At 42.7% G+C, this 13699-nt stretch overlaps 1 protein-coding gene across 2 annotated transcripts in view; it reads right to left on the reverse strand.

Annotated features, from left to right (window-relative positions):
* tyw1 (tRNA-yW synthesizing protein 1 homolog) overlaps window positions 1-13699 on the reverse strand; it is a 93956-nt gene that overhangs the window by 36589 nt on the left and 43668 nt on the right. For both annotated transcript variants that reach the window (XM_080427858.1, XM_080427857.1), the window contains one exon: window positions 5834-5969. In XM_080427858.1, coding sequence (XP_080283984.1) covers window positions 5834-5969 — 136 coding nt within the window. The remainder of the gene's footprint in view (window positions 1-5833; window positions 5970-13699) is intronic.

The following is a 13699-nucleotide window of genomic DNA, read 5'->3' on the forward strand; positions in this document are numbered from 1 at the left end:
GTCAAAACCCGACTTAGTCAATTTACGACCTTCCACATTGAGTGCTTCTTCAGTGTTTAGTGATATATAGTAGTGTGATAGTAGTAGTATTTATAGTAGTGTGTATATGTTTAGTGATCTACGATGTGTTTTCTTCCTATTCCTGTCCTCTCCTCTTCCTGGTGGTCGCAAAAACACTGGGTTACACCCAGATGTCGCGATACAACTAATCTAATATATCCTACTCTTTCCACTCACGTCGAGCAAGTGGTAACGGGAGGGCTTTGGAATTGCCACTCGGCTGTGGTGGAAGGCAAATCTGCTTTCATCTCAGCCTACGCATCCTTGCTCTCCCTTAACTTTCTTGCTCTGACTGAGACCTGGATCAGACCAGAAAACACTGCTACGCCCGCGGCTCTGTCAGATGTGTACTCTTTCTCTCACACTCCCAGAGCCGTGCGGACAGGAGGTGGGGCTGGTCTGCTAATTTCCAGAAAATGGAAATACTCTCCTGTTTCACTGTCACAATTCTCTCCTACCTCATTTGAATTTCATGTGGTCACTGTCTCTCATCCAGTCAAGCTCACCATTGCAGTTGTTTATCGCCCACCGGGCCCTGCTGGTGGCTTCCTGGAGGAGCTGGACCATCTAGTCTCCCACTTCCCTGTCGATGGCTCTGGATTCATCCTTCTGGGTGACTTCAACCTCCCGACTGAGAAGCAGCTAGACCCACTACTTTCGTTTCTCGCCGCCTTTGACCTAGTTATTTGCCCATCTCCTCCTACCCATGAGGTGGGCAACCAACTGGACCTGATTTTCACCAGAGGCTGCTCTATTGCTAACCTGTCTGTCACTCCTCTTTCCAGTGAAAAGGGTAAGAAACTATCTGATCACTACTTCATGTCCTACTCTCTCTCTCTCTCCTCTCCCCCCTCACAGCCCCTCCCTACCCACATGATTGCCTCACGTCACAATCTTCGCTCACTTTCCTCCACTGTTCTTTCCTCCTCTGTTCTCTCTGCTCTCCCTGCCCCTGAATCCTTTGCTCTTCTATCCCCTGATACCGCCACAGATCTTCTTTTCTCTACTCTATCCTCTTCTCTCGACCATCTCTGTCCCCTCACCACCAGGCCTGCACGCCAAACTCCACCTGCCCCCTGGTTGTCGGACTCAGTGCGGACTGAGAGACGGAGCCTGAGAGCGGCTGAGCGCAAATGGAGAAATGGCAACCTCCTGGAGGACCTTCTCACCTTCCAATCTCTCATTTCTACTTTTTCCTCCTCTCTATCAGCTGCTAAAGCTGCTTTTTTCTGCACTAAAATTCAGGCTTCTGCTTCCAACCCTAAAAAACTCTTTGAAACTTTCTCCTCTCTCCTGCAACCACCACCCCCTCCTCCCTCCTCGTCCCTCCTCCCCGACGATTTCGCCAACTTCTTTGACAAGAAGGTGAACGATATCCGATCCTCCTTCCCTCCTCCCCCGGCTGGTGCCCTGCGCACTACTCACACCCGTCTGCCTGCCACCCCCCCCTCTCTACCCTCATCTACTCCTCTCCCCCCCCCATCCCCTCTCTATCCCACTTCTCTCCCCTCTCCCCTAACGAGGTCCTTCTCCTTATTACCTCTAGTCGCCCCACCTCATGCTCTCTGGACCCGGTCCCATCCACTCTGTTGCAGTCTATTGCACCTGAACTTCTTCCCTTCTTAACCCACCTTATTAACACCTCTCTGACATCTGGCTACTTTCCCTCTACTTTCAAGACTGCCAGAGTCACCCCCCTCCTGAAGAAACCGACACTTGACCCCTCTGAGATCAAGAACTACAGACCGGTTTCCCTTCTATCCTTCCTATCTAAAACTCTCGAACGTGCTGTCTTTAAACAACTGTCCTCCTATCTCCACCAGAACAACCTCCTGGACCAGTCTGGGTTCAAAGTGGGTCACTCGACAGAGACTGCCCTCCTGGCAGTGACGGAGTCGCTCCATGCCGCTAGAGCGAACTCTCTCTCCTCCGTTCTGATACTCCTGGACCTGTCTGCAGCGTTCGACACGGTGAACCATCAGATCCTCCTCTCCACCCTCGAGGGGATGGGTGTCTCAGGCTCTGCACTCTCCCTGTTTGCATCCTACCTGACGGGTCGCTCATACCAGGTGATGCTGAGAGGGTCTGTGTCAGAACCACACAGGCTCACAACTGGGGTTCCCCAAGGCTCGGTTCTGGGTCCTCTTCTTTTCTCTCTCTACACTACATCTCTGGGTGCTGTCATCCACTCCCATGGCTTTTCCTACCACTGCTATGCCGATGACACCCAACTAATCCTCTCATTCCCCCCCTCTGATACCCAGGTGGAGACACGCATTGCTGCTTGTCTGGCTGACATCTCGGAGTGGATGTCGACAAACCACCTGAAGCTCAACCTGGACAAGACCGAGCTGATGTTCCTCCCGGGGAAGGGCTGTCCGCATCGAGACATGGCCATCACCATTGATAATGCTGTGGTGACCTCAACTCGGACTGCGAAGAATCTGGGTGTGACCCTGGACGATCAACTGACGTTCTCGGCAAACATCGCATCAGTGACGAGGTCCTGCAGATTCCTGCTCTACAACATCAGGAGGATTCGCCCCTTCCTCACGGAGAAGGCAGCCCAGGTGCTCATCCAGGCTCTCGTCATCTCCCGCCTGGACTACTGCAACTCCCTCCTTGCTGGTGCTCCGGCATCCGCCATCAAACCCCTGGAGCTTGTTCAGAAAGCTGCGGCTCGTCTGGTGTTCAACCGCCCCAAGTTCTCCCACACAACCATCCTTCTCCGCTCTCTACACTGGCTCCCCGTAGCGGCTCGCATCCAGTTCAAAACCCTGGTGCTAGCCTATAGGGCAGTGAAAGGAACAGCTCCTTCCTACCTCCGGGCTATGGTCGATGCCTACACCCCTGCCCGACCACTTCGGTCTGCCACCTCGGGGCGACTGATTGCCTCGTCACTCAAGGGTCCTTCTGGCCGATCCACACGGTCACGACTCTTTTCTGTTCTGGCCCCACAGTGGTGGAATGAACTTCCCACTGATGTTAGGACAGCAGAGTCACTGCCCATATTTCGCCGCAGACTGAAAACCCACCTCTTCAGGAAACACTACCCTTCCTCTCTGCCTGACCTACTTGTTGTTAACTAGTTGTACGAACGCTTGTTTTCTATTGCTGTATTGTTTATTGGATTATTGGATTGTTTATTGGATCTTGTTTAGTCGATACACTTATTTGTTTTAGCTCATGCTCATTTGATTTAGCTATTTTGTCTCATCTGTTTAAGGAAATAGGTAGCTGATATATTGCACTTTTACCTTAGCGCTAGGTATACTCTTGGTTGCTTGTTTTTGCAGAAAATGCACTAAAGACTTCTGGTGATTAGTAGTTTTCATTCCCTACCTATGTTGAATACACTTATTGTAAGTCGCTTTGGATAAAAGCGTCTGCTAAATGACTGTAATGTAATACAGTTTCACGTCGATCGGGCCAATGGTGCCGGAGATTAGCTGTTCACAGACGGACAGACAGACAGACAGACACACACACACGGACCGATGGACAGGACACGCCTTCGGCCTGGTGGAGACGATAACTGTGCAGTATTAAGTAACACAAAAAATTTGACACACCATATTTTCTCCAGGTGAAGGAGCAAGATAAACAACGTGCCAGTAAGAGTATGACCAATTGATGTGACAGAAATTGCACCAAGGGGTATTCCTCACATCCCCAGGCATCATGTTAAGTGAATGACATATCTGACAGGAGGATAGGGATATGTCTTCCCCCTGCACTCTGTTTGTTTGGAAAGGAAATATCCCAGAATGCAATAAGGCTCGTCCATAGACATAATACCTGTGATAAGCTATCAGAATAAAACATGGATGTAAACATAGAAAACAAAATGATCAAATAAAATAAACTAATTAAACCAATCAATCAGAGTCTAAAGAACTTAATTACAGAGGGGGAAAATATTCAAAGATCCTTATCCACATTAATTTGTGGTTGCCGTGGCCAGCAAATTACTACTAAATTATAAAGACAGGATAATCAGATTTGCTTGATCTGCATTTACTGTATAGGTAATATAAGCCTATAATGACTCCCCTTTGGGAGGACACAATAGCAATTGCTCTGTAAACACAATCATAACAGCTTTTGAAGAGGCAAATACAGAACAATGACTTCAGCCCAATTGAGAATATCAATTACAGTAGGCTGGCAGCAGAGACAAAAAAAAATCCGATACCAATATCAGTATCAGAAATGCTTCTGATGCTACCCAAATGCCTGTATCGATATCAGCTACAACAAATACTGTAGCCTTTTACAAGCATGGATAACACACAGTCTATCAAGACATTCCACATTCTCTTCAATCCCTGGGCCCACAAGTTCAAAACGTTTGATCCCTATCTGATCGGATAAGATTTTGAAATCCCATATTTTGTGATCCAGGATCAGACAATCCAGCCACATTTTGTCCCGGTATTTCAAAGAAATTCAGGTTAGAATCACCCTGATCCAGATTCAGACTGTTCAAGATTACCAGATCCTGATTTGCAGTGGTTTAATCCTGCCTATCTTCACCTAGCCTAGTGAACATGAAGAACATTAGTAGACTAGCAATGTTTAGCAATGTAGAGCCTTCCTTAACCATATGCCCTATGGGGGGCACCCAAAGGGCACTTTTTTCAAGTGCCCAGAAAAGGGACCCTATGGGGTTCCTTTTTAATTTTTATTGTATGATCATTATTTGAATACACTGTTCTGAGAGGCAGGCAAGTGTACACTGCAAATGTAACACAAATAAATGAACAACAAATTAATCAACCATAAAGGCAACAAATAAGGTAGTATTTAAAATACTTTAACATCTTATTTATAATGAAACATGTTTAAATAATTGTAAAGTGTGTTTTGCTCTGGTAATCCACTCTAAATCCACCCCTCCAGTGGGCTCAAGGTAATCCAGATTTTTTGGGATCAAACTGATCCCAATGCTATGTTTTTGTTTTGGACTACCCATTTTGAAGATTTGATCCAGATTACTGCTAGGATTTGATTTCCTGATCTGATCGGATATCAGAGTGATCCCAATCTAGATTTTTGGTTTTGAACTACCCAAAATCCAAATCTGATCTGATTAAATAGGGATTCAAGGTTTTGAACTTGTTGGCCCAGTTATTTAGGCGCAATCACATCGGACGAAACACGACATTATTTGGAGTGACGTGTTTCAACATTGATATTAATGTGATGGGAGGTATATGGCCTTGGGTGTTGTGTCACAAGTCCAGTCTGTTTGGACGTTTGACAGAGAGGCTTGCAGCTTACAAAAAGAAACCAAAAATACACAAGGAAGGCATCCTCGGGAACCATGTTTCCAAATGAAGTATCAAGGCACCGCCTGCCTTGTATGTATGAACATACAGTATTATTTACGTTCTCAGTTATAGTCTTTTTTTTAAATGTCACCCCAATCTGGTGGTGTGTGACCTCAGACAAAATGGCCATTGTGTGAATATGGTCCATGAAAGAACTATAAAATACACTTTACCTGGAAGACGCAATATATATTCAAAGCATAACCTAATTCAAGGATCACAAAACCCAAACACAACCAGTGACATATTCTTGATAATAGTACAGCATTTGATCAATTATAATAACTCCAAATAAACAATATTTTAACCTGTGCCTGATTCCAACTAACAATCTTAATGAAATTTAGCGCACCCAACTCAAGTGGATCAGATCACACTGGATTTGGACAGTGTGATCCGTCTCCAGTCTTCCAACATGAGTGAATGTGAGGAGGACTAACCTTCTCCCCCAGAGCCTTCAGGCTGCCCAGGAAGCGTGGCCAGAAGTCCCGGAAAAGTGGCCGGTCAATCTTCTTCAGGCTGTCCTTGGTGCTGGCATCCACACTCACGTACAGCTGGGTGACTGGCACCAAAGTCCTAAAGAAAATAAGGACTTTGGTTTAATGTCTCAGCAAGAATGACACATCAACCTAAGTGATACCCTGTAGCATATTTCACGGGTTCTGGACTCTTTTTTTTTCTTTTCTTTTTTTTAATGCAACGACTTGGTTTCAGATATAGTTCTCAGAACCAAATGTTGTCCCTGCTCAAGAGGTTTTACAGTGCACAAAGACACCAAGCGAGTGTGGTTAACTATACATGTTGTGGATAAGTATGATACTCAACAAAAGTATAAGTATTAAGGACCCTCTCGAAAACGAGATGATACATCTCAAGGGGTTATCCTTCTAATAAAGGTACTATATGTGAAAATAGTCAGAGACACAGAGAGACTGCAGCAACACACAGAATAGACATGCCTTTAGAAAATCGAGAGAGAGAGATCTAAAGTAATTTTTAAAAAGCGAAATATACTGGATGTGAAAGTGAACTAAAGCTGTACAGTATATGCCAGCTCCAACAAAAAGAGAAAGCCCTGCTAATAGATGCTGCCCATTCCAACAAGAAATCGTTCAAGCACTGAATCAAGTAAGCACACACAGCTATTTACAAGTTTGTTTTAAAAGCAACTGCAGGAGATCTGTGCTCAGTGTTTGGGGTATATTGTGAGGATGCATATAAAAGATTCAGGAGAGACTAAAAAGATACAAGCAATAACTTTTCAGTCTCATCAATATGTGCAGTGAGAAAGTGGCAATAAAGGGTACTTTTTACAACCTGACTGAAAACCGGGGAGAATTTAGGATTTCTGTATATCTGGTGAATCGCCCTTGGTGTGTTTGTGTGTGTCTGTGCCCACACAATTGCACACACACACACACACACACATCACGTGTGAAGACTTTCAGAGAGTTTCCAATCAAAGTAATGTCTCGGGCGTCAGACTCAATAAATTCAGACAGCTCGTCTCTGACTGGATGGCAGACAGAACCAAGATGATGGATGGCTGCTGTCCTTGCCTTTGCCTGTTCTGATGGCCCAGGGACAGTCAGCATACGACTGCTGAGGCAGCCAAAGATATTGTGACACAGCAGGCAGACATGACCCACCATGAGGTGTGAAGCATATGGTCAGATTATAGGTCAAAAGCCTGCATCGTGACACATTGTGTGCTTGTACAGTGGATTGGCTATTTTCGGTGAGCAAGTATAAATTAAGCAACACAGCATGATGGATCTGAAAGCCAGGTGGATATCAGAGTACATGTGACTCCTTGGCCTTTCATTTGTATACAAAATAGTCACATTTATAGATATTTAATAATGGAACTAATTATAAATTACAGGAAGATTTAATCCAGGATGGAGGAAGGGTTTAAAACGATATTAACACATTGACTGCCAGAATTATTTCAGATTTTTTGCAGTTTATTGCCAGGGGTTTTTACATTGAACAAAAAAAAGTACTCAGGAGCCGAGATACAACATGTTTACGTTTTAAGTTAACAAGGAAGTGGATAGGAGTCTAAATCTTCGAAAAATCATATCTCCTTGGTCTTTGGGTAAAATTGAAAAAAAAAAAATTCAATTTTTTTTTTTTTTTAAACGAGTTAACTCGATCTTGGCAATCAAGTGATGTATTCTAAAATCGAGTTAACTCGATCTTGGCAATCAATGTGTTAAGTCTAAAATAAGTAAAAACACAATTGCGATTTGACTTAGAATTTTCAAATGCCTCTTTTAGTTTTTCCATTTTATTTCTTCTATTCTTCTTTTTAAATGCCTCTTCTGCCTAGATGAGGAGGAAGCCCTTAGGCTAACTCCAAGCACATTTCAGACGAGTAGGAGTCTTTAATGCCTTTTAGGGCATAAAGCAGCAAAATAAAAAACATTCCAAAAAGTAATTCTAAGGACGTCGACCGGTTTTGACCCATGGGGTTCTTCCTCAGGGTGTGACTAGAAGCCTTTTCAATATTCCTCATGTAAAGCACATTGTGCAGTGCTTTACAATAAACCTGCCTTGTCTTGGCCTGGGCCGTAGCGTGACGGTCCAGGCACCCTAGGCTGCAATGCCAGCCTGACAGCGTGTTCGACTCCCGTTCCCGACGACCTTTGCTGTGTGTCATCCCCCATCTCTCTCCCCATTTCCTGTCAGTCTACTTTCCCTATCCCTCTCTAAATAAAGGCATAAAAAGCCCCCGAAAAAAGAAGGAAAAAAAACCTGCCTTGTTTTGATGAGTTCAGCATTATGTTATTTTATTTTTTACTTTTTATTCTTTTTAATATTTTTATTGAATTTAAAAAAAAAATCCACATAAAGCAACTAACATAGACATACTCTTAACAAAACAAGACAAACATGATCAAACAAGTAGGGGGGGGAGGGGTCCTCCAGTTCCATTGTTCATCAACACCATCAATATACAGCGAAAAACAAAAAAAGCATAGCCAGGCACTTAGGACAGGTCACAACACTCCTGGTCACACATTGAAGCATCTGCATAATCATCAAAGTCCTATCTAAGGGGAGGGTTCAGGCCCACAGTACATTGACCTTTTAGAAGGATCCGAGAGATTTCGGCGGGGAAGTAGTCTATTAGTGGGGCCCACAACTTCAGAAACGAGGCTTCATTGTCTCTGTGTACTGCACACAGTCTTTCGTGGGGGAGTACACCAAAGATCTCTTTATACCAAAGTTGTATGGTAGGGGGCTTATCCTTGATCCAATTGATTAAAATGCATTATGTTAAAGGAGCTTGACAATGATGAAATGACAATTTATTTACCAACAAGATGATCATTCCAAAACTGAGAGTAACAAATTACTAGTTGCATGCAATATGGCTGTTTTTGTCTCTGTCTGTTCACAATAATGTGGCAATATACTGACAGGTTCAGAGACAGTTCACTGAGATAACAAACATGGTCCCCAATTCTTAAAAGTTACATAAACAAAAGTGTAGTCTTCAATTGTGCATGGTTGACTTGATTGCCATGCTAGGAATAATCATATTATATGACTATTCTAGCATGATTTACCTTGAGGAAAACCCCAACCCAACTGCATTTGTGCCATTTCCAAGGAAAAAACCCACACCCGGAATCACTGTGATTGGTTGAAACGTGCAGAGAGAGCACTTGTTTTGGTTAATAATATAACCTATTCCGTCCACCACAGCTTGCTAACCCAAGCGGTACGCTTACTGACATGTGCGGCCATCAGCTGCTCGCCGTGGGCAGTCACTCGCCAAGTGGCTCACTCGCTTGGGCACACCTCATGACTCACAAGTCTCAAAGCCTCGCTGTTCGCCCGCCTGCCTTGCTCTCAAGTGATTAAAAAAGTCATGCATTCGTTGGGAAAGATTGCACATATGCAAAACATGCAAGAACTTTTCCTTGGAAATAGCATACATGCAAACTAACTACACCCAAGTAGGAACTTAGCCTCTCATAATGTGGCCATGCTGGTAAGCATTGTAGCACAGTAATAATATCCTCAGTGACAATTTGGTTAAATTTGTACACACTCACAGTTACAAATGGATAAATTAACACGAGAAATGTATTGTGTAATTATACAGTAGGTGCTTGTTTTAACTCATTGAGTGCTATTCACGTGTTTCGCGTGTTTTACCGCTATGGTGCAACGTGCCAATCACGCGTTTCAGGTGTTTTACCGCTATGGTGCAACGTGCAAATCACGTGTTTTACCGCTATGGTGCAATGTGCCAATCACGTGTTTCACGTGTTTTACCGCTATGGTGCAACGTGCCAATCACGTGTTTTTGGAAAAAAATGTTCAGAACCCAAGATATCATTATCTGAAGATTTGCAGCTCCATCCACTCCTTGTTTAACTTATAACTGAAAAAGGCTGTATCTCGCTTCCTAAGCACTTTTCTTTTTACTTTGAAAAAATCTCTGGCACTGGGACAACATGTTGCTGATGTCTATCTGCTACAGCCAGTTGTAGGTGCACCGGTACTCAGTGACTCTCGTTTCATGAGAGTGTGTATTTATGTTGCGTTATGTCTTTGGCACAGCAGTGTGTATATGCATATACTGTATACGTATATACTGTATATAAACAAGACCAGGACACCTGGTTCTGCCAGACCCAGACTTCACATGACGTGTCAGCCTGTGTCTATGCCCATGTATGGACGAAAGGGGGACAGACTTTTATGGCTGGGGCCTAAGGACAAAGTGACACCAAAACCTGTTTTTTGCCCATGTATGGAGAAAACAGGTACAAAACATGCCCATGTATGGACGAAAGGGGGACAGACTTTTATGGCTGGGGCCTAAGGACAAAGTGACCAAAACCTGTTTTTTGCCCATGTATGGAGAAAACAGGTACAAAACATGCCCATGTATGGACGAAAGGGGGACAGACTTTTATGGCTGGGGCCTGCCTAAGGACAAAGTGACCATGCCCATGTATGGACGAAACAGGTACAAAGCCTCATGTAAGCCGACCCCTTGGGTCTGGCAACAAAAACACAAACAATAAAAGCACAAAAATAACTTGAAGAACAAAAGAAGCAAGACAAAACAACCAATCCTCAAAATAACATCCGTCTTCCATCCCCTCATCAGAACCTGCCTTCCAACCATGACAGCTGTCAGTATAAAACTTGCATAGGGTTCTCTCAGTAAGTAAAGCCTTGGGCAAAAGAGAAACTACCTGTCAAGTCTAAAATACATTTGTGAACTATTGGACTTGTTTCCAGAACCTTTCAATTGAAGGGAAGTCTACTCTAGAGCATGAATTAAGGTGCCCTCCATGAACGCAAACATAAGCTAACAATAACAACACAAAATATTAAGATTATAATAAATATTGCACACATACTAACACTGCCACGGAAACATTCTGCAATCTACAACAAGAAAGAGGAAGCAAGCTACAAAGGACTAATGAAAAGGTCTGCACGTCAAATAACACATTGTAACGCCATACATGGCTAATCACAAAAGAGCTTGTATTTGTTTTATTGGATGAGCCTAATTCTGATCACTTCCATGCAGAAAATCAGGTTCAGATCTCTCTGCCATATTGGTTTAACTGCATTAGACACTTCTCAGCAGATCTTAGAAATAATAAAATGAAGGCTTGTGTCCTCCTGTCCCATATTATGCCATCCAGCAACAGCATGGGCCTGGTAGTAGAGGACCTGGCTAAGATATGTATGCACTTAATTTAGGAGAGAATATCTCAACTGTTTTTGGCTAATATGACCCCAGGGAACAACTTAGGAACTATGAGAAATTCTCTATCCGGGGCGAAATACCCGAAAATGACCACGCCCTTTTTAAAATGACCACACTTCCAACATGGCACTATCTTCTAAACCGTTGGAGCTACAGATTTTCTGAGGTGCTCAAAATGTTCAGAATACTCATGTTTGGGAAACCCGTGCCCGAGCCATTAACCCTACAGGTCATCATAGTGGCCAAATCCAATATGGCCGCCACCTGAAAAAGGTTTTGTCTATAACTTTTGAACCAGATGAGCTATAAATGCAAACTTGGTGTCTAAATCATGACAATTAGAAACATGTTGGAACGCTTATCTTTATGGCTGGGTGTGGCTGGACCTCTATTTTGCATATTTCAAAGATGGCGACTATCTGACAATTAGTTTGACTTTTTTACATTTTTGCAAACTTGGTGTCTATTTTATACTTTTTGAGCATTAAAAACACATTAGAATGCTCATATTATTGATTGAAGCCATCTAGAGCACTCTGATTTGCTTATTACAAATATGGCCTATATCAAAAATGTTATGTAGCATAAAGTTTCTTCCAGATTTGAGTGTACAGTTGTTGGAATGAGTTAAGATCAAACTGAAGAAAAGAAACAACCTGTGTACAGATGTTGAAAATATAGAATATGAGTTGAACCCAAATTATACAGCAACAGCCAGTACAGTATAAATTGAATAATATCATACTAGTCAAAGGTGTATAGAATTTTAACAATATTATGTTTAAATTAGAATCACAGATTTTTTTTGTTCTAATCATACAACTTCTATATCGAGGTGCAACGGACTCCAGCTTCGCATAATTTGCTTTATGTCCACTACATGACGGTGGAGGAGGATGGTGCAAGCTTTACTGGCATCTGCAAGATGGGTCCAGTAAGGTTCCCAAGTCTTAGTCATGGATTCCCAATACCAGCCCAACGTACTGAAATCTGGGATGTAATGGCCTTTTGACATGCTGAATGTATGTATCAGTTCTGTTGCTGTTGTAACACCAAGGCAATTATGTACAATGTACAATAATACAGATTGTTCAAATTATATACATCCTATGATAGGATTACATTTATGCCGTGCATTGTTGCACATACTGCACTAGCTGTAGCTGTATAATTAGGAATGAGTTCTACTCTAAATCATTCTATTGTTTCAATAAAATTACATCTATAAGATACATTGGTTGTTTCATAACATAGTGGCCATATATGTGATATGCACATTAGAGTCCTCTAGATAGATTAAATCATTAAGATAAGCATTCCAACATGTTTCTAGTGGTCAAAAAACATGATTTAGACACCAAGTTTGCATTTGTAGCTCATCTGGTTCAAACATAGCCAAAACCTTTTTCAGTTGGTGGCCATATTGGATTTGGCCACTATGATGATCCCGAAGGTTGCTGGGCACCCTTGCTACATCATCAGAGCATGCCCTGGGTTATATCTGGGACACATTTGGTGCTTTTAGATTGATTCACGCAAAAATATTCTTATGGCCCTGGACTGTAATAAGTTGACCGTTTTTAGCCGTTTGTTTTAGCTGTTCTGTAATAAAATATAAAGTTTGACATTTTACACTTTTCTATTTTCACTAAACATGAGTATTGTGAACATTTTGAGCACCTCAGAAAATCTGTAGCTCCAACGGTTTAGAAGATAGAGCCATGTTTGAAGTAGCGGTCATTTTAAAAGGGGCGTGGTCATTTCCGAGTATTTCGCCCCGGATAGAGAATTTCTCATAGTTCCTAAGTTGTTCCTTGGGGTCATATTAGCCAAGAACAGTTGAGATAATCTCTCCTAAATTAAGTGCATACATATCTTAGCCAGGTCCTAGACTATGGGGAGACTTCTTAACAACACATTGCCTGCCAAGAACGCAAATGCTTTCTTTCAAATCCATCTCTTGCCTGCCAAGAACATTATGCGTTCTTTCCCAATCTTTTTTTTTGTTGAAAATTCCACAAGAGGGCGCTCTAACACAACTTCGGAATGATCCCTCGACACTGTTAGAAGGAATGGGTGGATGTGACGTCATCCCAAAAAACATCCCTTCCGTCCCACTCCTATATTAGTATTTGTAGAAAAACACGTATTTTCTTTGAGTGAAAAACAGCCATTTTCAACAGGTGATCGCTCCAAAATGGCCGATTGCGGTAACAAATGTTGTTCCAGTGGATAGACACTTTTTGTTGACATCCGCGTGCACGTCGTGGCTTCTGCGTCAAATATCGTCAAATTAAGGTAAAAAACAATGGCATGGGGATAAAAAACGATGTTTTAATCTCAGACAGTCAATGTGTTAAGGTGTGTCCACACAGGAGGTGAAGATATCTATATTTAGATATATTCGTGTGGCACGATTACATACATAAAGTCAATGCAAAGGCATTGTGAATAAGTGAACTGGGCGACACGAATGTGTGCATGAACATTCATGGTCAATGAGATATTTTGTTTGTTGGTAGCTAGTAGAGATGCGCGGATCGCGGTTTTAGCC

This window comes from Gymnoscopelus braueri (assembly GCF_963280865.1).
Source record: "Gymnoscopelus braueri genome assembly, chromosome: 5".
In the NCBI taxonomy this organism is placed as follows: domain Eukaryota; kingdom Metazoa; phylum Chordata; class Actinopteri; order Myctophiformes; family Myctophidae; genus Gymnoscopelus; species Gymnoscopelus braueri.